This window comes from Salvelinus sp. IW2-2015, linkage group LG36, assembly GCF_002910315.2.
Source record: "Salvelinus sp. IW2-2015 linkage group LG36, ASM291031v2, whole genome shotgun sequence".
Taxonomy (NCBI): Eukaryota; Metazoa; Chordata; class Actinopteri; order Salmoniformes; family Salmonidae; genus Salvelinus; species Salvelinus sp. IW2-2015.
Genome location: NC_036875.1, coordinates 6,805,041 through 6,824,374, shown reverse-complemented (window position 1 = coordinate 6,824,374; position 19,334 = coordinate 6,805,041). Strand labels below are relative to the sequence as shown.

General features: G+C 40.5%; 1 protein-coding gene across 1 annotated transcript in view; it reads right to left on the bottom strand.

Annotated features, from left to right (window-relative positions):
- LOC139023793 (nck-associated protein 5-like) overlaps positions 1–19,334 on the bottom strand; it is a 51,516-nt gene that overhangs the window by 19,796 nt on the left and 12,386 nt on the right. Inside the window, exon 2 of the mRNA XM_070437685.1 lies at positions 15,176–15,295. Within this exon, the coding sequence (XP_070293786.1) occupies positions 15,176–15,204 (29 nt within the window). The 5' untranslated portion in view covers positions 15,205–15,295. The remainder of the gene's footprint in view (positions 1–15,175; positions 15,296–19,334) is intronic.

Sequence of the window (19,334 nt, the reverse complement as noted above, 5' to 3'; positions counted from 1 at the left end):
TCCAGGCAGACGGACAGTTCAGACAGGCAGGCACGCAGGCAGACGGAAGGCAAAGGGATTGGGGGACTGCCAGACAGACATGTCACACATATAGGATAGGAGGCAGGTAGTAACATACCTGGCTTGCATGGTCCTAGTACAGCACCCTGTTAAATTATTATTAAAATGTTTTACTCTATTACTGTTATATGTGCCTCTAATAGTGATAGCATCAAAACATGACAGCTACAAATCATCTTAGAGACAGGAAAACAATCAGGTTTCTTCATGAATTGGGGTCACGCAGGTCGACCTCGTGGTGACCTCTTATTGCCTTATCTTGACCAAGATCCAAAAACACAGCCTGGTCACACAGTGCTTTAACTGTGTTTTCATTGTTGGCCTTTTGGTGAACTCTGTCTGCCCTGGCTTTCGCATAATGCGTTTATTGTGAGGTCATAAGATCACTTACACACATGGGCAGTAGCTCATGAGMGAATTCCACCTTAAAAAATGCATGGATAAGATTAAATCACAGAACTTTAAATTCTTCACCTTAAAGGGCACATGGTCGATGGTGGGTGCTGTGCCACCCACACAACAGACACTGATTCCCCTCATTAAATTGGAAAAGTCTAATGGTTATGTAAGCACTTACAGTTTTCTCGATTACTTGAACACTGTGAAGGAAACTATTTGGGAAATATTGGATCCTTATTCAGAGATTAAGAATAGTCTCACTTCTATTAAATGTTTCATTACCATCTTATTCCYTTTACTCTTTTCCACAGAAAAAGTTGGCCTATTGATGGTTATAGTTAGTATTTGTTTTAGCCATTATCTAATGAGTGGTGAGATTACCTTCTAATTTGATGAATAAAGATATTATTTTGACAGAGTTAGCTGTTTTTGTAACATGTATCTTAAATTGTGATAGTGTTAGTTAATTTTGCAAAAGTGCGTTTGCAGTTTAGGTCTGTAAAGTTGTTTGCAGTTTAGTTGTTTAGATCCGCCTTGATTCGACCAAACCACAAACTTTCTGTAGGCCAACACCTAATTTTCTTTTGTGGGGGAGCAATCCTTTGTGTGCCTGTTAATTATGGCTGCAATCCCGTTAACGGGATCGATATGACAACAGCCAGTTGAAAGTGCAGGGCGCCAAATTCAAACAACAGAAATCTCATAATTAAAATTCCTCAAACATACATGTATTTTATACAATTTTAAAGGTAATCTTGTTGTTAATCCCACCAAAGTGGCCGATTCCAAATAGGCTTTACAGCGAAAGCACCACAAACGATTATGTTAGGTCACCGCCAAGTCACAGAAAAATTCAGCCATTTTTCCCGCCAAAGAGAGGAGTCACAAAAAGCACAAAGAGATAAAATTAATCACTAACCTTTGATGATCTTCATCAGATGACACTCATAGGACTTCATGTTACACAATACATGTATGTTTTGTTTGATAAAGTTCATATTTATATCAAAAAATCTGAGTTTACATTGGCGCGTTACGTTCAKTAGTTCCAAAAACATCCAGTGATTTTGCATAGCCACATCAATTTTACAGAAATACTCATCATAAATGTTGATGAAAATACAAGTGTTACATATGGAATTATAGATATACCTCTCCTTAATGCAACCGCTGTGTCAGACTTCAAAAAAACTTTACGGAAAAAGCAAACCATGCAATAATCTGAGAACGGTGCTCAGAAAGAAAAAAAATGTATCCGCCATGTTGGAGTCAACAGAAATCAGAAATAACATTATAAATATTCCCTTACCTTTGATGATCTTCATCAGAATGCACTCCCAGGAATCCTAGTTCCACAATAAATGTTTGATTTGTTCGATAATGTCCATTATTTATGTCCATGTAGCTACTTTTGTTAGGGCGTTTAGTACACAAATCCAAACGCTCGTGCAGGTCCAGCCGAASGRRGGYCGAYAAGTTCAAAAAGTTATATTACAGGRCGTAGAAACATTTCAAACTAAGTATAGAATCAATCTTTAGGATGTTTTTATCATAAATCTTCAATAACGTTCCAACCGGAGAATTCCATTGTCTGTAGAAAAGCCATGGAACGCAGGTCGCTATCATGTGAAATGCGAGTGACCAGGACCTGGCTCTCTGCCAGACCACTGACTCAAAGAGCTCTCATCCGGCCCCACATCACAGTAGAAGCCTCATTCAAGTTTCTAAAGACGGTTGACTTCTAGTGGAAGCCTTAGGAAGTGCAACATAACCAATATCCCACTGTGTATTCAATAGGGTCTGGGTTGAAAATCGACCAACCTCAGAWTTCCCACTTCCTGTTGTGATTTCTTCTCAGGTTTTTGCCTGCCWTATGAGTTCTGTTATACTCACAGACATCATTCAAACAGTTTTTGAAACTTCAGAGTGTTTTCTATCCAATAATAATAATAATATGCATATATTAGCAACTGGGACTGAGGAGCAGGCCGTTTACTCTGGGCACCTTTCATCCAAGCTACTCAATACTGCCCCTGCAGCCATAAGAAGTTAAACTGGGCTTATTCCTGTTCATAGCTGTAAAATGTTAGATTTTTAAATAACTAAAAAATAGCATTACCGCTACAGCTATCTCTGCCCTCAAACCAGAGGAGTTAGGACCCAATTAACAAGGAACTCTAACAAAAAGCAGACCTTTTTTTTCAGGTTATAATAACATAATTCTATATCTACTACCTTGTGAATTATTATGTTAATTGTCTTCAATAAATTACTTTARTATGTATGCCGCTTGACAACTGAAGAACAAGTTCACTTTTATCTCAAATGTACACTACCGGTCAAAGGTTTTAGAACACCTGCTCATTCAAGGGTTTTTCTTTATTTGTACTATTTTCTACATTGTGGASTAATAGTGAAGACATCAAACTATGAATTAACACATATGGAATCACGTAGTAACCAAAAAAGGGTTAAACAAATCAAAATATATTTTATATTTGAGATTCTTCAAATAGACACCCTTTGCATTAATGACAGCTTTGCACAGTTTTGGCATTCTCTCAACCAGCTTCACCTGGAATGCTTTTCCAYCAGTCTTGAAGGAGTTCCCACATATGCTGAGCACTTGTTGGCTGCTTTTCCTTCACTCTGCGGTCCGACTCATCCCAAACCATCTCAACTTGGTTGAGGTTTGAACTCATTTGGACTCAAATTTGGACTCATCAGACCAAAGGACAAATTTCCGCCGGTCTATTGTCCATTGCTTGTGTTTCTTGGCCTAAGCAAGTCTCTAATTATTATTGATGTCCTTTAATAGTGGTTTCTTTGCAGCAATTCAACCACGAAGGCCTGATTCACACAGTCTCCTCTGAACAGTTGATATTGAGATGTGTCCGTTACTTGAACTCTGTGAAGCATTTATTTGGGCTGCAATTTCTGAGAATGGTAACTCTAATGAACGTATCCTCTGCAGCAGAAGTAACTCTGGGTCTTCTATTCCTCTGGTGGTCAGACAGTTTCATCATAGCGCTTGATGGTTTTTGCGACTGCACTTGAAGAATCTTTCAAAGTTCTTGAAATGTTCCATATTGACTGACCATGTCTTAAAGTAAGGATGGACTGTCATRTCTCTTTGCTTATTTGAGCTGTTCTTGCCATAATATGGTCTTGGTCTTTTACCAAATAGGGCTATCTTCTGTATACCCCACCCTACCTTGTCACAACACAACTGATTGGCTCAAACAAACTTCTTCAGACTAYGCTCCTTTTTTCAGAATTTCCGCCTGACTGACGTGCCCAAAGTAAACTGCCTGTTACTCAGGCCCAACAGCCAGGATAAGCACATCATTGGTAGCATTGGATAGAAAACATTTTGAAGTTTGTAGAAATGTTTAAATAATGTATGAGACTGTAACACAATTGATATGGCAGGGGAATATCCAAAGACAAACCATCCGGAATTATTATTATTTATTTTTAGGGTCCCAGGCTCTTATAATGGAAAGCTATGGGTTCTTTGTAATTCCAGCTCCCAGATTGCAATTCCTATGGCTTCCACTAGATGTCAACAGTCTTTGTTCATTGTTTCAGGCTTGTTTCTTCAAAAACTAGCAAGAATTTTMAGTTTTTGTACAAAGAGTGCCGGTACAATATCAGTCTGTTGGCGCACGATGAAGAGGATGCGCTTAATAATTTTACTTTTCTATTGAACATACTTCTTTCCGTATCAAATATTATAGTTTATTTACATTTCRGAATACCTGACAATTGGATAGAAACGTAGTTTGACTTGTTTGAACGAAGTTTAGCGGTAGCTTTTTGGACTCCTTTGTCTGCATGTTGAATGAGTGGATTACTGAAATCGATGGAACCAACTAAACTGACTTTTTTGGATATAAAGAAGGATTTTATCTAACAAAACGACCATTCATGTTGTAGCTGGGACCCTTGTGATTGCAAACAGAGGAAGATTTTCAAAAGTTAAGTGATTTATTTAATCGCTATTTGTGATTTTATGAAGCCTGTGCTGGTTGAAAAATGTGTTGATGTGAGGCGCCGTCCTCAAACAATCGCATGGTATGCTTTTGCTGTAAAGCCTACTGTAACTCGGGGCAATGCAGTTAGATTAACAAGAATTTAAGCTTGTAKACGATATAAGATACTTGTATGTTCATAAATGTTTAATATTACGATTATTTATTTGAAATGCGTGCCCTCCAATTTCACCGGATGTTGTCGACAGGTGTCCCGCTAGCGGGACGCCTAGCCTTATTGAGAAGGACAGAAATTCCACAAATCAACTTTTAAGAAGGCACACCTGTTAATTGAAATGCATTCCAGGTGACTACCTCATGAAGCTGGTTGAGAGAATGCCAAGATTGTGCAAAGCTGTCATCAAGGCAAAGGGTGGCTATTTGAAGAATCTCAAATATAAAATATATTTTGATTTGTTTAACACTTTTTTGGTTACTACATGATTCCATGTGTCATTTCTTAGTTATGATGTCTTCACTATTATTCCACAATGTAGAAAATAGTACAAATAAAGAAAAACCCTTGAATGAGTGGGTGTTCTAAAACTCAAACGCAACAGATTTTCTCCACTGTTCATAGCTTATGAGTTTCACTTCCATCTGACTGATGACATATGGCCCAATGCTCATTAACACAACCTCATATTGCATTTGCTTTAATTGATTTTCTGGTTRTGTCATAGTATTTATTGTTTAATGTCAGTGGGATTGTAACAGTGCTTTACAACATCCCAAATGTTATTCKGAATTTTTTCCCGGATCAGTTTTTTAATTTGTATTAGTAACTCAAATGTAATTCTTTAATGCTGTTTTTAAAAAATATAAATACAATTATGGACGGAACTTTAATTTCCCTGGAATTTCTACACACTCCATTTAAAATACTTGAATCGTTAGTACTCTACAATCATAACAATGACTCCAAATTAAATKATTTAAAAAGGAGCATAAAAAATCTCTCTCACACACACCATATGATGTTCATGTTCAGAGGAGCAAGTGCCATGAAGATAGTGAACGTGAATGTAAAATAGTGAATGTGTTGGTTGGATGTGCTTTTTAAAATATGACATTTTCCATGCTTTGAAATCACCAACATTGCWCAAACCGACAAGCTCTACTGTGGAGTATCATACACCATCTGAGAAATGTTATGCAATTTGGGAAGAATTACTCAATAAACACTATTGTGTGAAGAAATACAATTTACAATATAATTATGTTACCCCCTTATGTTGAAGTTGTCCATTCAAAGCCATTTAAAATCATGTGTCACTTAGCCCTATAGGCTAAATGGGTATTATACGCTCTACCTAAATGACTAAGGCTACATTTTAATTCTCCACATCCACCTGATGATATGCTTGTCACTGATAGGTCATACAATTAATGTCAGTTTACATTGTAGGCCTACACATCGTTCCACTTTCCTCTACTACTTACAATGACAGAATAATATGTGATGATACTAATATTTTTTCCAATTAGCTAGGTTTTACTCAGTGGCAAGCTTCTGAGTGATGTGTGTAATATCTTGAGCTCAACAGGAGTGAGTTAACTTACAGACATAAATCATTTGAGCCTAATCTCACACCTCACACGTGTAGATGGGATCGGACCCTTGGAGCATGCATGCTTGTCACTGGTCTAATAGTTGGGTAGGACAGAATGCAGCAACAGCAGACTTATTTTCCTTTCTAACGCGCTGAGAAGGCGAACGATATAAAATAAATGCAGTGCCGGCTTTTTGCAAAGGGTTAACACTTCATATTACGTTTTGGAGAAAAGTGTTCACACCTGGCTTTGTTGTTCATTGAAAAATGTCTAGTACACGTTGATTCAACATAATTTCATTGAAATGACTTGGAAACAACGTTGATTCAACCAGTGTGTGCCCAAGCGGGTGGCTTCATATAACATKGATTTATTGTGGTGATAGACAGTTTGATATTGAGGTGGAATATCAGCATGATGGGGTGGCAGGTAGCCTAGTGGTTAGAGCGTTGGACTTGTAGCCGAAAGGTTGCAAGATCAAATCCCCAAGCTGACAAGGTAAAAATCTGTTGTTCTGCACCTGAACCAGGCAGTTAACCCACTGTTCCTAGGCTGTCATTGCAAATAAGAATTTGTTCTTAACTGACTTGTCTAGTTAAATAAAGGTTTTTAAAAAATMATATGTTGGTCATGGTTGAATAGGTTATGACAGTGTTTGGGTTGGGTTACCTTGTCTGAAGTCTGTATAGGTTGCCATGGGATTGTTCCATTTGATTTCAATAACTTATTGACCGAGCCTTTTTAATTTGAATTAAACTACGTATTTGCTCAGTGGTCATAAAGTTACCTTTTGGACCTGAATGTCAAAACATTTATAAGATAAAGGTGTTCAAAGTTGATCCATTCTACATACCACATCCTGCTGTGAGACATCCATGTCTTCGTCACTGGAAAAGATAAACGGTTSAGTTTGATATKATTTATAAACTTACAAACAGGGTTGTCAAACTACTGAATTATTTCTTGAGTATTAGTATTAGGATGGCAAGTAGCCTAGAGGTTTAAGAGCATTGCGTCGGTAACCAATATGTTGCTGGTTAGATTCCCTGAGCTAACTAATTAACAATCTGCCAATATGCCATTGAGCAAGATACTTAACACTAATTGCTCCTCTGGATAAGATCGTCTGCTAAAATGTAAATGTGAGAAGAAAAAAAATAATCATTCAAATTCGGTTACTTTTTACCTTTATTATCAAAAAACTTGCAAACTCTGATTTTTTTCTTCTCATTTTCGCATATGTTGTAGCTTAGGAACTGTACGCTATTTATAATGACTGATACCAGGAGAAAATCGGACCTCTGAAATCAAAATGGATGGCCCTCTCTTCAATAAAATATAATTTTACCCGACTCTCCCTGAAGCCTTGAAAAAAACAAGRGACCGTTCTCTAGACCCAAAATAATAATTAAAACATAAAGTCGATAGCAGAGAACATGCCTACCATTTACCCTCACTCCTAGGACAGACCAGAGCCTTAGATAGGCCTATGCAGTTTTAGAAACTGTTCATTGTTTTGTAAGCATTACATGGCAAAGTAGTCAGAAGTTTGTGGATTCGCAGACCACCCCGGACAAGGGTAGACGTGAAAAGATCTCCATTATAATAATAGCACTTCATGAATCTATCATCTTATTTGCGGTCTGKGAAACTACATTTTTTAATAAACGCATTTTATGCATTTTACATGACTGGAGACAAGCAGAATATATATTTTTTCATACCACAACAGAGCATGACAACGAATGGGTGCATGCTGCAGCACCGTATATATTCTTATTTCTATACATAGTCTAAGTTTGAAACAGTGCTAAAGTTGTGTATTGACTGTAAAAATTGAGCGCAACAGAAGTATCATAAATTAATTAGAGAAAAAGCCATTTGTTTTTTAACACAGCAGCTGCATATTATCATGTACGCCTGTATGCATTTGTAACTTTTTTTCATTTGGAAAACTATCATTTTCTAATTTATTCTATTTTATTGGCTGTGCTTTGGCAAAGTGGGTGGTTATATCCTGCCTGTTTTGCCCTGTCCGGGGTATCGTCAGACAGGGCCACAGCAGCTTACTGGTGCTCTTCCATGCCGTCTCTAGGAGGGTGCATCACTTGAGTGTGTTGAGTCACTGACGTGATCTTCCTGTCTGGGTTGGTGCCCCCCCTTGGGTTGTGCCGTGGCGGTGATCCTTGTGGCTATACTCGGCCTTGTCTCAGGATGGTAAGTTGGTGGTTGAAGTTATCCCTCTAGTGGTGTGGGGGCTGTGCTTTGGCAAAGTGGGTGGGTTATATCATGCCTGTTTTGCCCTGTCCGGAGGTATCATCGGATGGGGCCACAGTGTCTCCTGACCCCTCCTGTCTCAGCCTCCAGTTTTATGCTGCAGTAGTTTTTGTGTCGAAGGGGCTAGGGCCATTCTGTTATATCTGGAAATTTCTCCGGTCTTATCCGGTGTCCTGTGTGAATTAAGTATGCTCTCTCTAATTCTCTCTCTCTCTTTTCTCTCCTTTCCTCTCTTTCTTTCTCTCATTCTCTTTCTCTCTCGGAGGAGGACCTGAGCCCTAGGACCATGCCTCAGGACTACCTGGCATGATGACTCCTTGCTGTCCCTAGTCCACCTGGCCGTGCTGCTGCTCCAGTTTCAACTGTTCTGCCTGCGGCTATGGAACCCTGACCTGTTCACCGGACATGCTACCTATCCCAGACCTGCTGTTTTCAACTCTCTGGAGACTGCAGGAGTGGTAGAGAACTCTGAATGATTGGCTATGAAAAGTCAACTGACATTACTCCTGAGTGCTGACCTGTTGCACCCTCGACAACTACTGTGATTATTATTATTTGACCCTGCTGTCATCTATGAACATTTTAACATTGGCCATGTTCTGTTATAATCACCACCCGGTACAGCCAGAAGAGGACTGGCCACCCCTCATAGCCTGGTTCCTCTCTAGGTTTCTTCCTAGGTTCTGGCCTTTCTAGGAGTTTTCCAGCCACCGTGCTTCTACACCGCATTGCTTCTGTTTGGGGTTTTAGGCTGGGTTTCTGTACAGCACTTTGTGACATCAGCTGATGTAAGAAGGGCTTTATAAATACATTTGATTGATTGATTCCATGCTATTGTTGTTACAAAATAGATTTGTGTTGACTGTGATTAGGGCATAGGGATATACTGTAAAGGCATCTTCTAGGCTAAATTAACAAACTAGGCATGCATAGCTCACCGCATGATCCTTAAACCAAAGGCCATGTAGAATAGCCTAATAAGGCACTTTTCYTTTCAATATTATTTAATTGTAAGTCATATTTTTTTTACAGATCATTTTATACAGCCTAAATAAGAAATGTATAGACATGTTGTTGAAATGCTGTTGTTGATGTGTTGTTGAGATGCTGAGTGCTCCTGCCAGCCTGTAGCGTGCCACAAATGCATCCCAATTTATTTCTTAAATYCCAAGCTTAAAAAAAATGAAATCTTAAGCTAACAAGCGGTATACATTTATCAATTTTCTTTAACAAAAGCCACAATACCCTCACCTACCCCTTCAATTCGAGCCCTGATTTGAACTTAACACACCAAGCCCTTCACTGACACCAAGATATTTAAGAAGTGTATGGTGAKTGAAGGAATTGGCGGACAAATCTATGGATAGTAGACTATACATTTCTGTCAAACAGGAAGACTTACCTATTATTTATTGAATAGYAAGAAATACTGTACACTCCAACACAAAGCCCTCTTGTTGTTAGCAGCCTAAAGTCAAATTGAAATGAAGAGTGTTTAAATGAATTAGGCCTTCTCGAATTAGCCTACCTTCAGCACCCTTGCGCTGTCCATCTCTGCTGCTGACGCTTTATAGTAATGCAAGTTATGTAAATTGCTTGAATATGGCTTATTGTGAGGTCAATAACTCTGATAAATAGCTTCATTGTGGGAAATGAAACATATTGTTTTTAAAAACAATTATAGCAGTAGCAAGCTTACCTTTGGTCCTCCTTTTCTCATCTTCARGCTCTCCCTTTCAAACTGAGCAGGACATCAGTAGGAATAGTCCGCACACACAGATAATACATTTTTTGAGAAGAAAAAAAATTATTCCTGGAAGAAGCCTTTGACTCGCCTCCTGAAGTGCCATTGTACACAGTACAGTCATTGGTTAGGCAAGACAAAAATAGTTTACATCAGCAAGAGCTGGGCAGCCCAAGGCTCCATGATTGTGATAGCCTATCCATTGCAGTGTGTAATGCAGTGTAGCCTAGTTTTATATAATCCATCCCTGCAGTGCAAAAACTTGGGAAAGAAGTACATTTTCTTGTAAATATAAATTTGACCTGTTCTTCTCTGAGCATGCTGTTCTTGTAGCCTATAGTATAGGCTATGGATAATTTTATTGAGACCACACTAGACACACTTCATATTGAACGCCCAGCAGAGAATCAGGGATGAGGGGCAGAATCGGGCACACATCYAGATACCTTCCTAATATTGAGTTGCACCCCTTCTGCCCTCAGAACAGCCTAAATTAGTCGGGGCATGGACTACAAGGTGCCGAAAGCGTTCCACAGGGATACTGGCCCATGTTGACTCCAATGCTTCCCACAGTTGTGTCAATTGGCTGGAGGTCCTTTGTATCAAGAATGGTCCACCATACAAACTGTTGAGCGTGAAAAAGCTGCGTTGCAGTTTTTGACACATTCAAACCGGTGGGCCCGGCACCTACTACAATACCCCGTTCAACTTAAATATTTTGTCTTGCCCATTCAAATCAATTTGTATATGTCACATGCGCCGAATACAACAGGTATTACAGTGAAATGCATACTTACAAGCCCTTAACCAACAACGCAGTTTTAAGAAAATATTTACTCAAATAAAATAAAGTAAAAATATAAAAATACTAAGTCAATGTGCAGGGTTACAGGTTAGTCAGGGTAATTTGTACATGTAGGTAGGGGTAAAGGGACTATGCATAGATAGTAAACAGTGTGTAGCAGCAGTGTAAAAACACYGGGAGGTTAATTCAAATAGTCCAAGTGGCCATTTGATTACTTGTTCAGCAGTCTTATGGCTTGGAGGTAAGAAGCTGTTAAAAGCTCTCTCTGGGATATTGTGGGACGGTAGCGTCCCCACCTGGCCAACATCCAGTGAAAATGCAGAGCGCAAATTCAAATAAATTACGATAAAAATTTTACTTTCATGAAATCACAACATTCAATATACCAATTAAAGCTACACTTGTTGTGAATCCAGCCAATGTGTCAGATTTCAAAAATACTTTACAGGCGAAAGCAAACAATGCTATATCTTGAGGATAGCACCCCAGCAAAAAATCACAGACCATCATATTTCAACCCTCCCGGCGCGACACAAAACGCAGAAATAAAGATATAATTCATGCCTTACTTTGATGAGCTTCTTCTGTTGCACTCCAATATGTCCCAAAAACATCACAAATGGTCCTTTTGTTCGATTAATTCCGTCGATATATATGCAAAATGTCAATTTATTTGCCGCGTTTGAATCCAAAAAAACACCGGTTCCAACTCGCTCAACATGACTACAAAAGTTACTTGTAAGCTTTGTCCAAACATTTCAAACTACTATTGTAATACAACTTTAGGTATTTTTAACGTAAATAATCAATAAAATTGAAGACGGGATGATCTGTGTTCAATACAGAGGAAAACAATGTGTAACATGTTTCTGGTCACGCGCTCTAACAAACAGTACACTTCACTCGACCCTCGTTCTGAACAGGGCTACTTCTTCATTTCTCAAAGGAAAAACCTCAACCAATTTCTAAAGACTGTTGACATCCAGTGGAAGCGATAGGAACTGCAGGAAGGTCCCTTAGAAATCTGGATTCCCAATGAAGAAAAAAAATCTGAATGGTTTGTCTCTGGGTTTTGCCTGCCAGATAAGTTATGTTATAGTCACAGACATGATTCAAACAGTTTTAGAAACTTCAGAGTGTTTCCCATCCAATACTAATAATAATATGCATATATTAGCATCTGGGACTGAGTAGGAGGCAGTTTACACTGGGCACGCTTTTCATCCAAACGTGAAAATGCTGCCCCCTATCCACAAAAAGTTTTAAGGAGCCTTTTGGACCTAGACTTGGCGTTCTAGTACCGCTTGCCGTGCAGTAGCAGAGGGAACAGTCTAGGGTGACTGGAGTCTTTTACAATTCTATGGGGCTTCCTCTAACACCACCTAGTATATAGGTCACAGATGTCAGGAAACTTGGCCCCAGTGATGTACAGGGCTGTACACACTACCTTTTGTAGCGCCTTACGGTCGGATGCCGAGCAGATGCCATACCAGGCGGTGATGCAGTCAGAATGCTGTCGATGGTGCAGCTGTAGAACTTTGAGGATCTCGGGACCCATGCCAAATCTTTTCAGTCTCCTGAGGAGGAAAAGGTGTTGTCGTGCCCTCTTCACGACTGTCTTGGTGTGTTTGGACCATGATAGTTGGTTGGTGATGTGGACTCCAAGGAACTTGAAACTCTCGACCTGCTACACTACAGCCCGTTGATGTGAAAGGGGGCCTGTTCAGCCCTCCTTTTCCTGTAGTCCACGATCAGCTCCTTTGTCTTACTCACGTTGAGGGAGAGGTTGTTGTCCTGGCACCACACTGACAGGTCTCTGACCTCCTCCCTACAGGATGTCTCATTGTTGTCGTTGATCAGGSCTACCACTATTGTGTCGTCAGCAAACTTAATGGTGTTGGAGTSGTGCTTGGCCATGCAGTCGTGGGTGAACAGGGAGTAGAGGAAGGGACTAAGCATGCACCCCTGAGGGACCCCCGTGTTGAGGATCAGCTTTGCAGATGTGWTGTTGCCTACCTTAGAGGGAGGTGTTTAGTCCCAGGGTCCTTAGCTTAGTGGTTAGCTGTGGGCACTATGGTGTTGAACGCTGAGCTGTAGTCAATGAACACCATTCTCACATAGGTGTTTCTTTTGTCCAGGTGCGAAAGGGCAGTGTGGAGTGCGATTGAGATTGTGTCATCAGTGGATCTGTTGAGGCGGTATGCAAATTGGAGTGGGTCTAGTGTTTACGGTAATGATGGTGTTGATGTAAGCCATGACCAGCCTTTCAAAGCACTCCATSACGTGAGTGCTACGGGGCGGTAGTCATTTAGGCAGGTTACCTTCGCTTTCTTGTGCACATGGACTATGGTGGTCTGTTTGAAACGTTGAAAATGTCAGTGAAGACACTGTCATTTGGCTCTGAGTACATGTCCTGGTAATCCGTCTGGCCCCACGGCCTTGTYATTGTTGACCTGTTTAAAGGTCTTGCTCACATCGMCTATGGAGGGCGTGATCGCATAGTCGTCCAGAACAGCTGGTGCTCTCATGCATGCTTCAGTGTTGCTRGCCTCGWAGTGAGCATAAAAAGGCATTTAGCCCYTCTGGTAGGCTTGCATCACTTGGCAGCTTGTGGCTGGGTTTCCCTTTGTAGTCCGTAATAGTTTGCAAGCCCTGCCACATCCGACGAGCATCACAGCCGGTGTAGTAGGATTCGAATATTAGTCCTGTATTGACACTTTGCCTGTTTGATGGTTAGTCTGAGGGAAAAGTGGGATTTCTTATAAGCGTKCGGAATAGTGTCCAGGTGCTTATAAGAAAGCAGCAGCTCTACCCTTTAGCTCGGTGCGGATGTTGCCTGTAATCCATGGCTTCTGGTTGTACATATGGCCACTGTAGGGAAGACGTCATCGATGCACTTATTGATGAAGCTGGTGACTGAGGTGGTYTACTCCTCAATGCCATTGGATGAATCCCGGAACATATTCCAGTCTGTGCTAGCAAAACAGTCCTGTAGCATAGCATCCACGTCATCTGACCCCTTCCATATTGAGCGAGTCACTGGTACTTCCTGCTTTAGTTTTTGCTTGTAAGCAGGAATCAGGAGGATAGAATTATAGTCAGATTTGCCAAATGGAGGGCGAGGGAGAGTTTTGTACACGTCTCTGTATGTGGAGTAATGATGTTCTAGTTTTTTTTACCTCTGGTTGCACATGTGACATGCAGGTAGAAATYAGATAAAACAGACTTAAATTTGCCTGAATTAAAGTCCCCGGCCACTAGGAGAACCTGCTTCTGGATGAATATTTTATTGTTTGCTTATGGCCTTATACAGCTCGTTGAGTGCGGTCTTAGTGCAAGCGTTGGTTTGTGGTGGTAAGTAGACGCAGACAAAAAATATAGATGAAAACTATCTTGGTAGATAGTGTGGTCTACATCTTACCACGAGCAATACCTCGAGACTACCTTAATATTAGACATCACGCACCAGCTGTTATTGACAAATAGACACACACCCCGACCCCTCGTSTTACCGGACGTTTTGGTTATGTCCTGCCGATGCAGGGAAAACCCAGCCAACTGTATATTATTCGTGTCCTCGTTCCGCCACAACTCGGTGAAACATAAGATAATACAGTTTTTAATGTCCCGTTGGTAGGATAGTCTCGAACAGAGCTCATCCAGTTTATTCTCCAGTGAATGCATGTTGGCCAATAGAACAGAGGGTAGAGGCGGGTTACCCACTTGCCGACAAATTCTCACAAGGCACCCTGATCTGCGTCCTCCTCCTTTTCTTCATGCGAATTACGGGGATTTGAGCCTTGTCTGGGAGCAACATTATATCCTTTGCGTCAGACTCATTAAAGAAAACAATTCGGCCAGTTAGGTGAGTAATCGCTGTTCTGATATCCAGAAGCTCTTTACATTCATAAGAGACGGTAGCATCAACATTATGTACAAAATAAGTTACAAAGAATGCGAAAAAACACACAAAATAACACAATTGGTTAGGAGCCTGTAAAATGGCAGCAGTCCCCTCCGGTACCATTCTTCCAACCTTTTCCACCTGAAATTCCTCAAGCATACCAGTAAATGTCATGGATGTAAGCTTGTTGTGGGTTGTTATGGTGTTTTGGGGGTTGGTGAGGTYTGGTTTGAGTTGCCATATTGCCATCTATAGGCGTAATTCCCTCACACATAAGGGAAGGGAAATAATTTAACTGCTATGTATAGGGGAGACATTTCCCCCCTAGCGTTGGTTTACATATATGCTGCATGGCTCCCTAAGGTGGAGTGGGTGGATATGAAGTTGCGTTACAGTACCTGACGAAGTGTTGTTGCAGTGACACCATCTGCTAATATCCTTGCTGAGCCTCGTCCCTCTCCTCTCTCCCCACGCCCAGATGTTGTTTGTTCTCCGGCTAGACTTTCGGATCACTCAGGCTGTAAGAGGAATGAAGAGCATAATAATTTAATACAATTAAAAAATACAGTAGGCTACATATGTTCACATATTTCACCAACATAAGAAAAYAACGACTGTTGATACTGTAGATGAACTCCACAAATAAGTGTAAAAGCCCCATAGTTTACAGGTTGAAGGTATGACAAGTAAAACTAAAAGCATGCTCTTCAACCGATCGCTGCCCGCACCTGCCCGCCCGTCTAGCATCACTACTCTGGACGGTTCTGACTTAGAATATGTGGACAACTACAAATACCTAGGTGACTGGTTAGACAGTAAACTCTCCTTCCAGACTAACATTAAGCATCTCCAATCCATAATTAAATCTAGAATCGGCTTCCTGTTTCGCAACAAAGCATCCTTCACTCATGCTGCCAAACATACCCTCATAAAAGTGACTATCCTACCGATCCTTGACTTCGACGATGTCATTTACAAAATAGGATGTAGTCTATCACAGTGCCATCCATTTTGTCACCAAAGCCCCATATACTACCCACCACTGGGACCTGCATTCTCTCGTTGGCTGGCCCTGGCTTCATATTCATTGTCAAACCCACTGGCTCCAGGTCATCTGTAAGTCTTTGCTAGGTAAAGCCCCACCTTATCTCAGCTCACTGGTCACCATAGCAGCACCCACCCGTAGCACGCGCTCCAGCAGTTATATTTCACTGGTCATCACCAATTCCTCCTTTGGTCGCCTTTCCTTTCAGTTCTCTGCTGCAAATGACTGGAACAAATTTCAAAAATCACTCATATCTCCCTTACTAACTTTAAGCATCAGCTGTCAGAGCAGCTCACAGATCACTGCACCAGTACATAGCCCATCTGTAAATAGCCCATCCAACTACCTCATCCCCATATRGTTATTTATTTATTTTTTTGCTCCTTTGCACCCCAGTATCTCTACTTGCACGTTCATCTTCTGCACATCTATCACTRGTGTTTAATTGCTAAATAGTAATTATTTCGCCACTATGGCCTATTTATTGCCTTACCTCCCTAATCTTACCTKATTTGCACACACTGTATATAGACTTTCCTATTGTCAAATCAAATCACATTTTATTTGTCACATACACATGGTTAGCAGATGTAACGCGAGTGTAGCGAAATGCTTGTGCTTCTAGTTCCGACCATGCAGTAATATCTGACAAGTAATATAACCTAACAATTTCACAACTACCTTATACACACAAGTGAATAAGAATATGTACATAAAAATATATGAATGAGTGATGGCCGAACGGCATAGGCAAGATGCAGTAGATAGTATAGAGTACAGTATATACAAATGAGATGATAAATGTAGGGTATGTAAAAAATTATATAAAGTGGCATTGTTTAAAGTGGCTATTGCYTTATTGACTGTACGTTTGTTTATTCCATGTGTAACTCTGTGTTGTTGTTTGTGTCACACTGCTTTGCTTTTTCTATGTTTGGTTCAGATTTGCTCAAATCCGGACCGGCCTTGATTTGGCCAAAACATCGACCAAATCTGAACCAATCATAGACATCTATGTTTCACAAGATTGCACAGCACCAGTACAGTACATTAGAGAAAAARGGATTTTCAACATCCGGAAAATACTTTGAATACTTTTAACAAACGACAACATACAGATGCATACAAACATCCACAACATCACCCCTGCCCAGACCGACCTGCTCACACCCCCTTCTCCAGGGCCCACATCATTCTCCACCACATGGCCTCAAACTGCACAATTTTGTTTCTCTCCGTTGCCCATGCACTTTAAACATTTAAATAATAAATAATTTGACCTTTCCTTTATCATTTTAAGATGATTGACYAGAAAGTATCGTCCAACCCACCGGGTATCTCACAGCACCCTGATATCTCATATGCCATGTAAAGACATATGCAAACAGACGGATTCAAAGTACATTTACATTGTAATACTTCTGACAGACATCTTTCTAACTCCACCCATAACTTTGGAACTTCATAGCATTCCCAGAAGGCATGGAAAAATTTGTCATTGTTAGTTTTACACTTGGCTGCTGTTGTGCTGTAGTGTTAATTTTGCCTTGTGTAATAAATTCTATACATTCATTTAGATTAAGAATACATTTTAGTTAACTGTAATGTTGTTACTTATGTTCTTGTGCCAATATAATTTCTTTTTAAGTCTTGGTTCCAAAGAAATCTAAAAGATTGTRAGTTGGATAGGKTCTCTGCAAGGTTTTGTATATCTTACCTATCATATGAATATCCTTTTTTAAATTCTATCATTGAAATAAATGTATTCTTATTACCAAGTAATTTATGGTTTCTTTGCCTTTAGTTTTCTATGTTGACCAATTTATTGAATTATGAAAGGCTTTCCAAMGATTTTTCTATAGGGTTGTGTTTCTAGGGAATGATATTGGTTCTTGTAGAATAGGTTTCATTTTCTTCCATATTGTTATTGTGTTTTTAACTATGAAGTTGTTAAAGTTCTTAGCGTTGTCCTTTGAAAATAGACACGTGAAAAGATTCTGGGGATATGTAACCATTGTTCCTCTTTAGTTCATTTAACTACTGTATACAATGCATTCAGAAAATATTCAGACCCCTTGACTTTTTTCCACACTTTGTTACGCTACAGCATTATTCTAAAATTGATTCAATTGCTATTTTTCCTCAAACCACACACAATACCACATAATAACAAGGCAAAAACATAATTTAWWWWAWTMWATTTATACKAAAAYAAATGAAATAATACATTTACATAAGTATTCAGACCRTTTACTCAGTACTTTGTTGAAGTACGTTTGGCAGAGATTACAGCATTGAGTCTTCTTGGGTATGACGCTGCAAGCTTGGCACACTTGTATTTGGGGAGTTTCTCCCAGTCTTCTCTGCAGATCCTCTCAAGCTCTGTAAGGTTGGATGGGGAGCGTTGCTACACAGCTATTTTCAGATCTCTCCAGAGATGTTCGATTGGGTTCAAGTCCGGGCTCTGACTGGGCCACTCAAGGACATTCAGCTACTTGTCCCAAAGTCACTCCTGCGTTGTCTGTATGCTTATGGTCATTGRCCTGTTGGAAAGTGAACCTTCACCCCAGTCTGAGGTCCTGAGCGCTCTGGAACAGGTTTTCATCAAGGATCTCTCTGTACTTTGCTCTGTTCATTTTTGCCTCGATCCTGACTAGTCTCCGAGTCCCTGTGTAACAGTATAACTTTAGACCGTCCCCTCGCCCCGACCTCGGGCGCGAACCAGGGACCCTCTGCACACATCAACAACAGTCACCCACGAAGCGTCGTTACCCATCGCTCCACAAAAGCRGCGGCCCTTGCAGAGCAAGGTGCAACACTACTTCTAGGTTTCAGAGCAAGTGACGTAACTGATTGAAACGCTAGTAGCGCGTACCCGCTAACTAGCTAGCCATTTCACATCCGTTACACCTGCAGCTGAAAAACYTCCCCACAGCATGATGATGCCACCACCATGCTTCACCATAGGGATGYTGCCAGGTTTCCTCCAGACGTTTCCTCCAGATTCAGACCAAAGAGTTCCATCTTGGCTTCATTAGACCAGAGAATCTTGTTTCTCATGGTCTGAGAGTTTTTAGGTGCCTTTTGGCAAACTCCTAGCGGGCTGAGGAGTGGCTTCCGTCTGGCCACTCTACCATAAAAGCCTGATTGGTGGAGTGCTGCAGAGARGGGAAAACCTTCCAGAAGGACAACCATCTCCACAGAGGAACTCCAGAGCTCTGTCAGAGTGACCTTTCGCTTCTTGGTCACCACCCTAACCAAAGCCCTTCTCCACGACTTGATCAGTTTGGCCAGGCAGCCAGSACTAGTATTTATTTTTTATTTATTTCACCTTTATTTAACCAGGTAGGCTAGTTGAGAACAAGTTCTCATTTGCAACTGCGACCTGGCCAAGATAAAGCAAAGCAGTGTGACACAAACAACAACACAGAGTTACACATGGAATAAACAAAACATACAGTCAATAATACAGTAGAACAAAAGAAAACAAAAAGTCTATATACAGTGAGTGC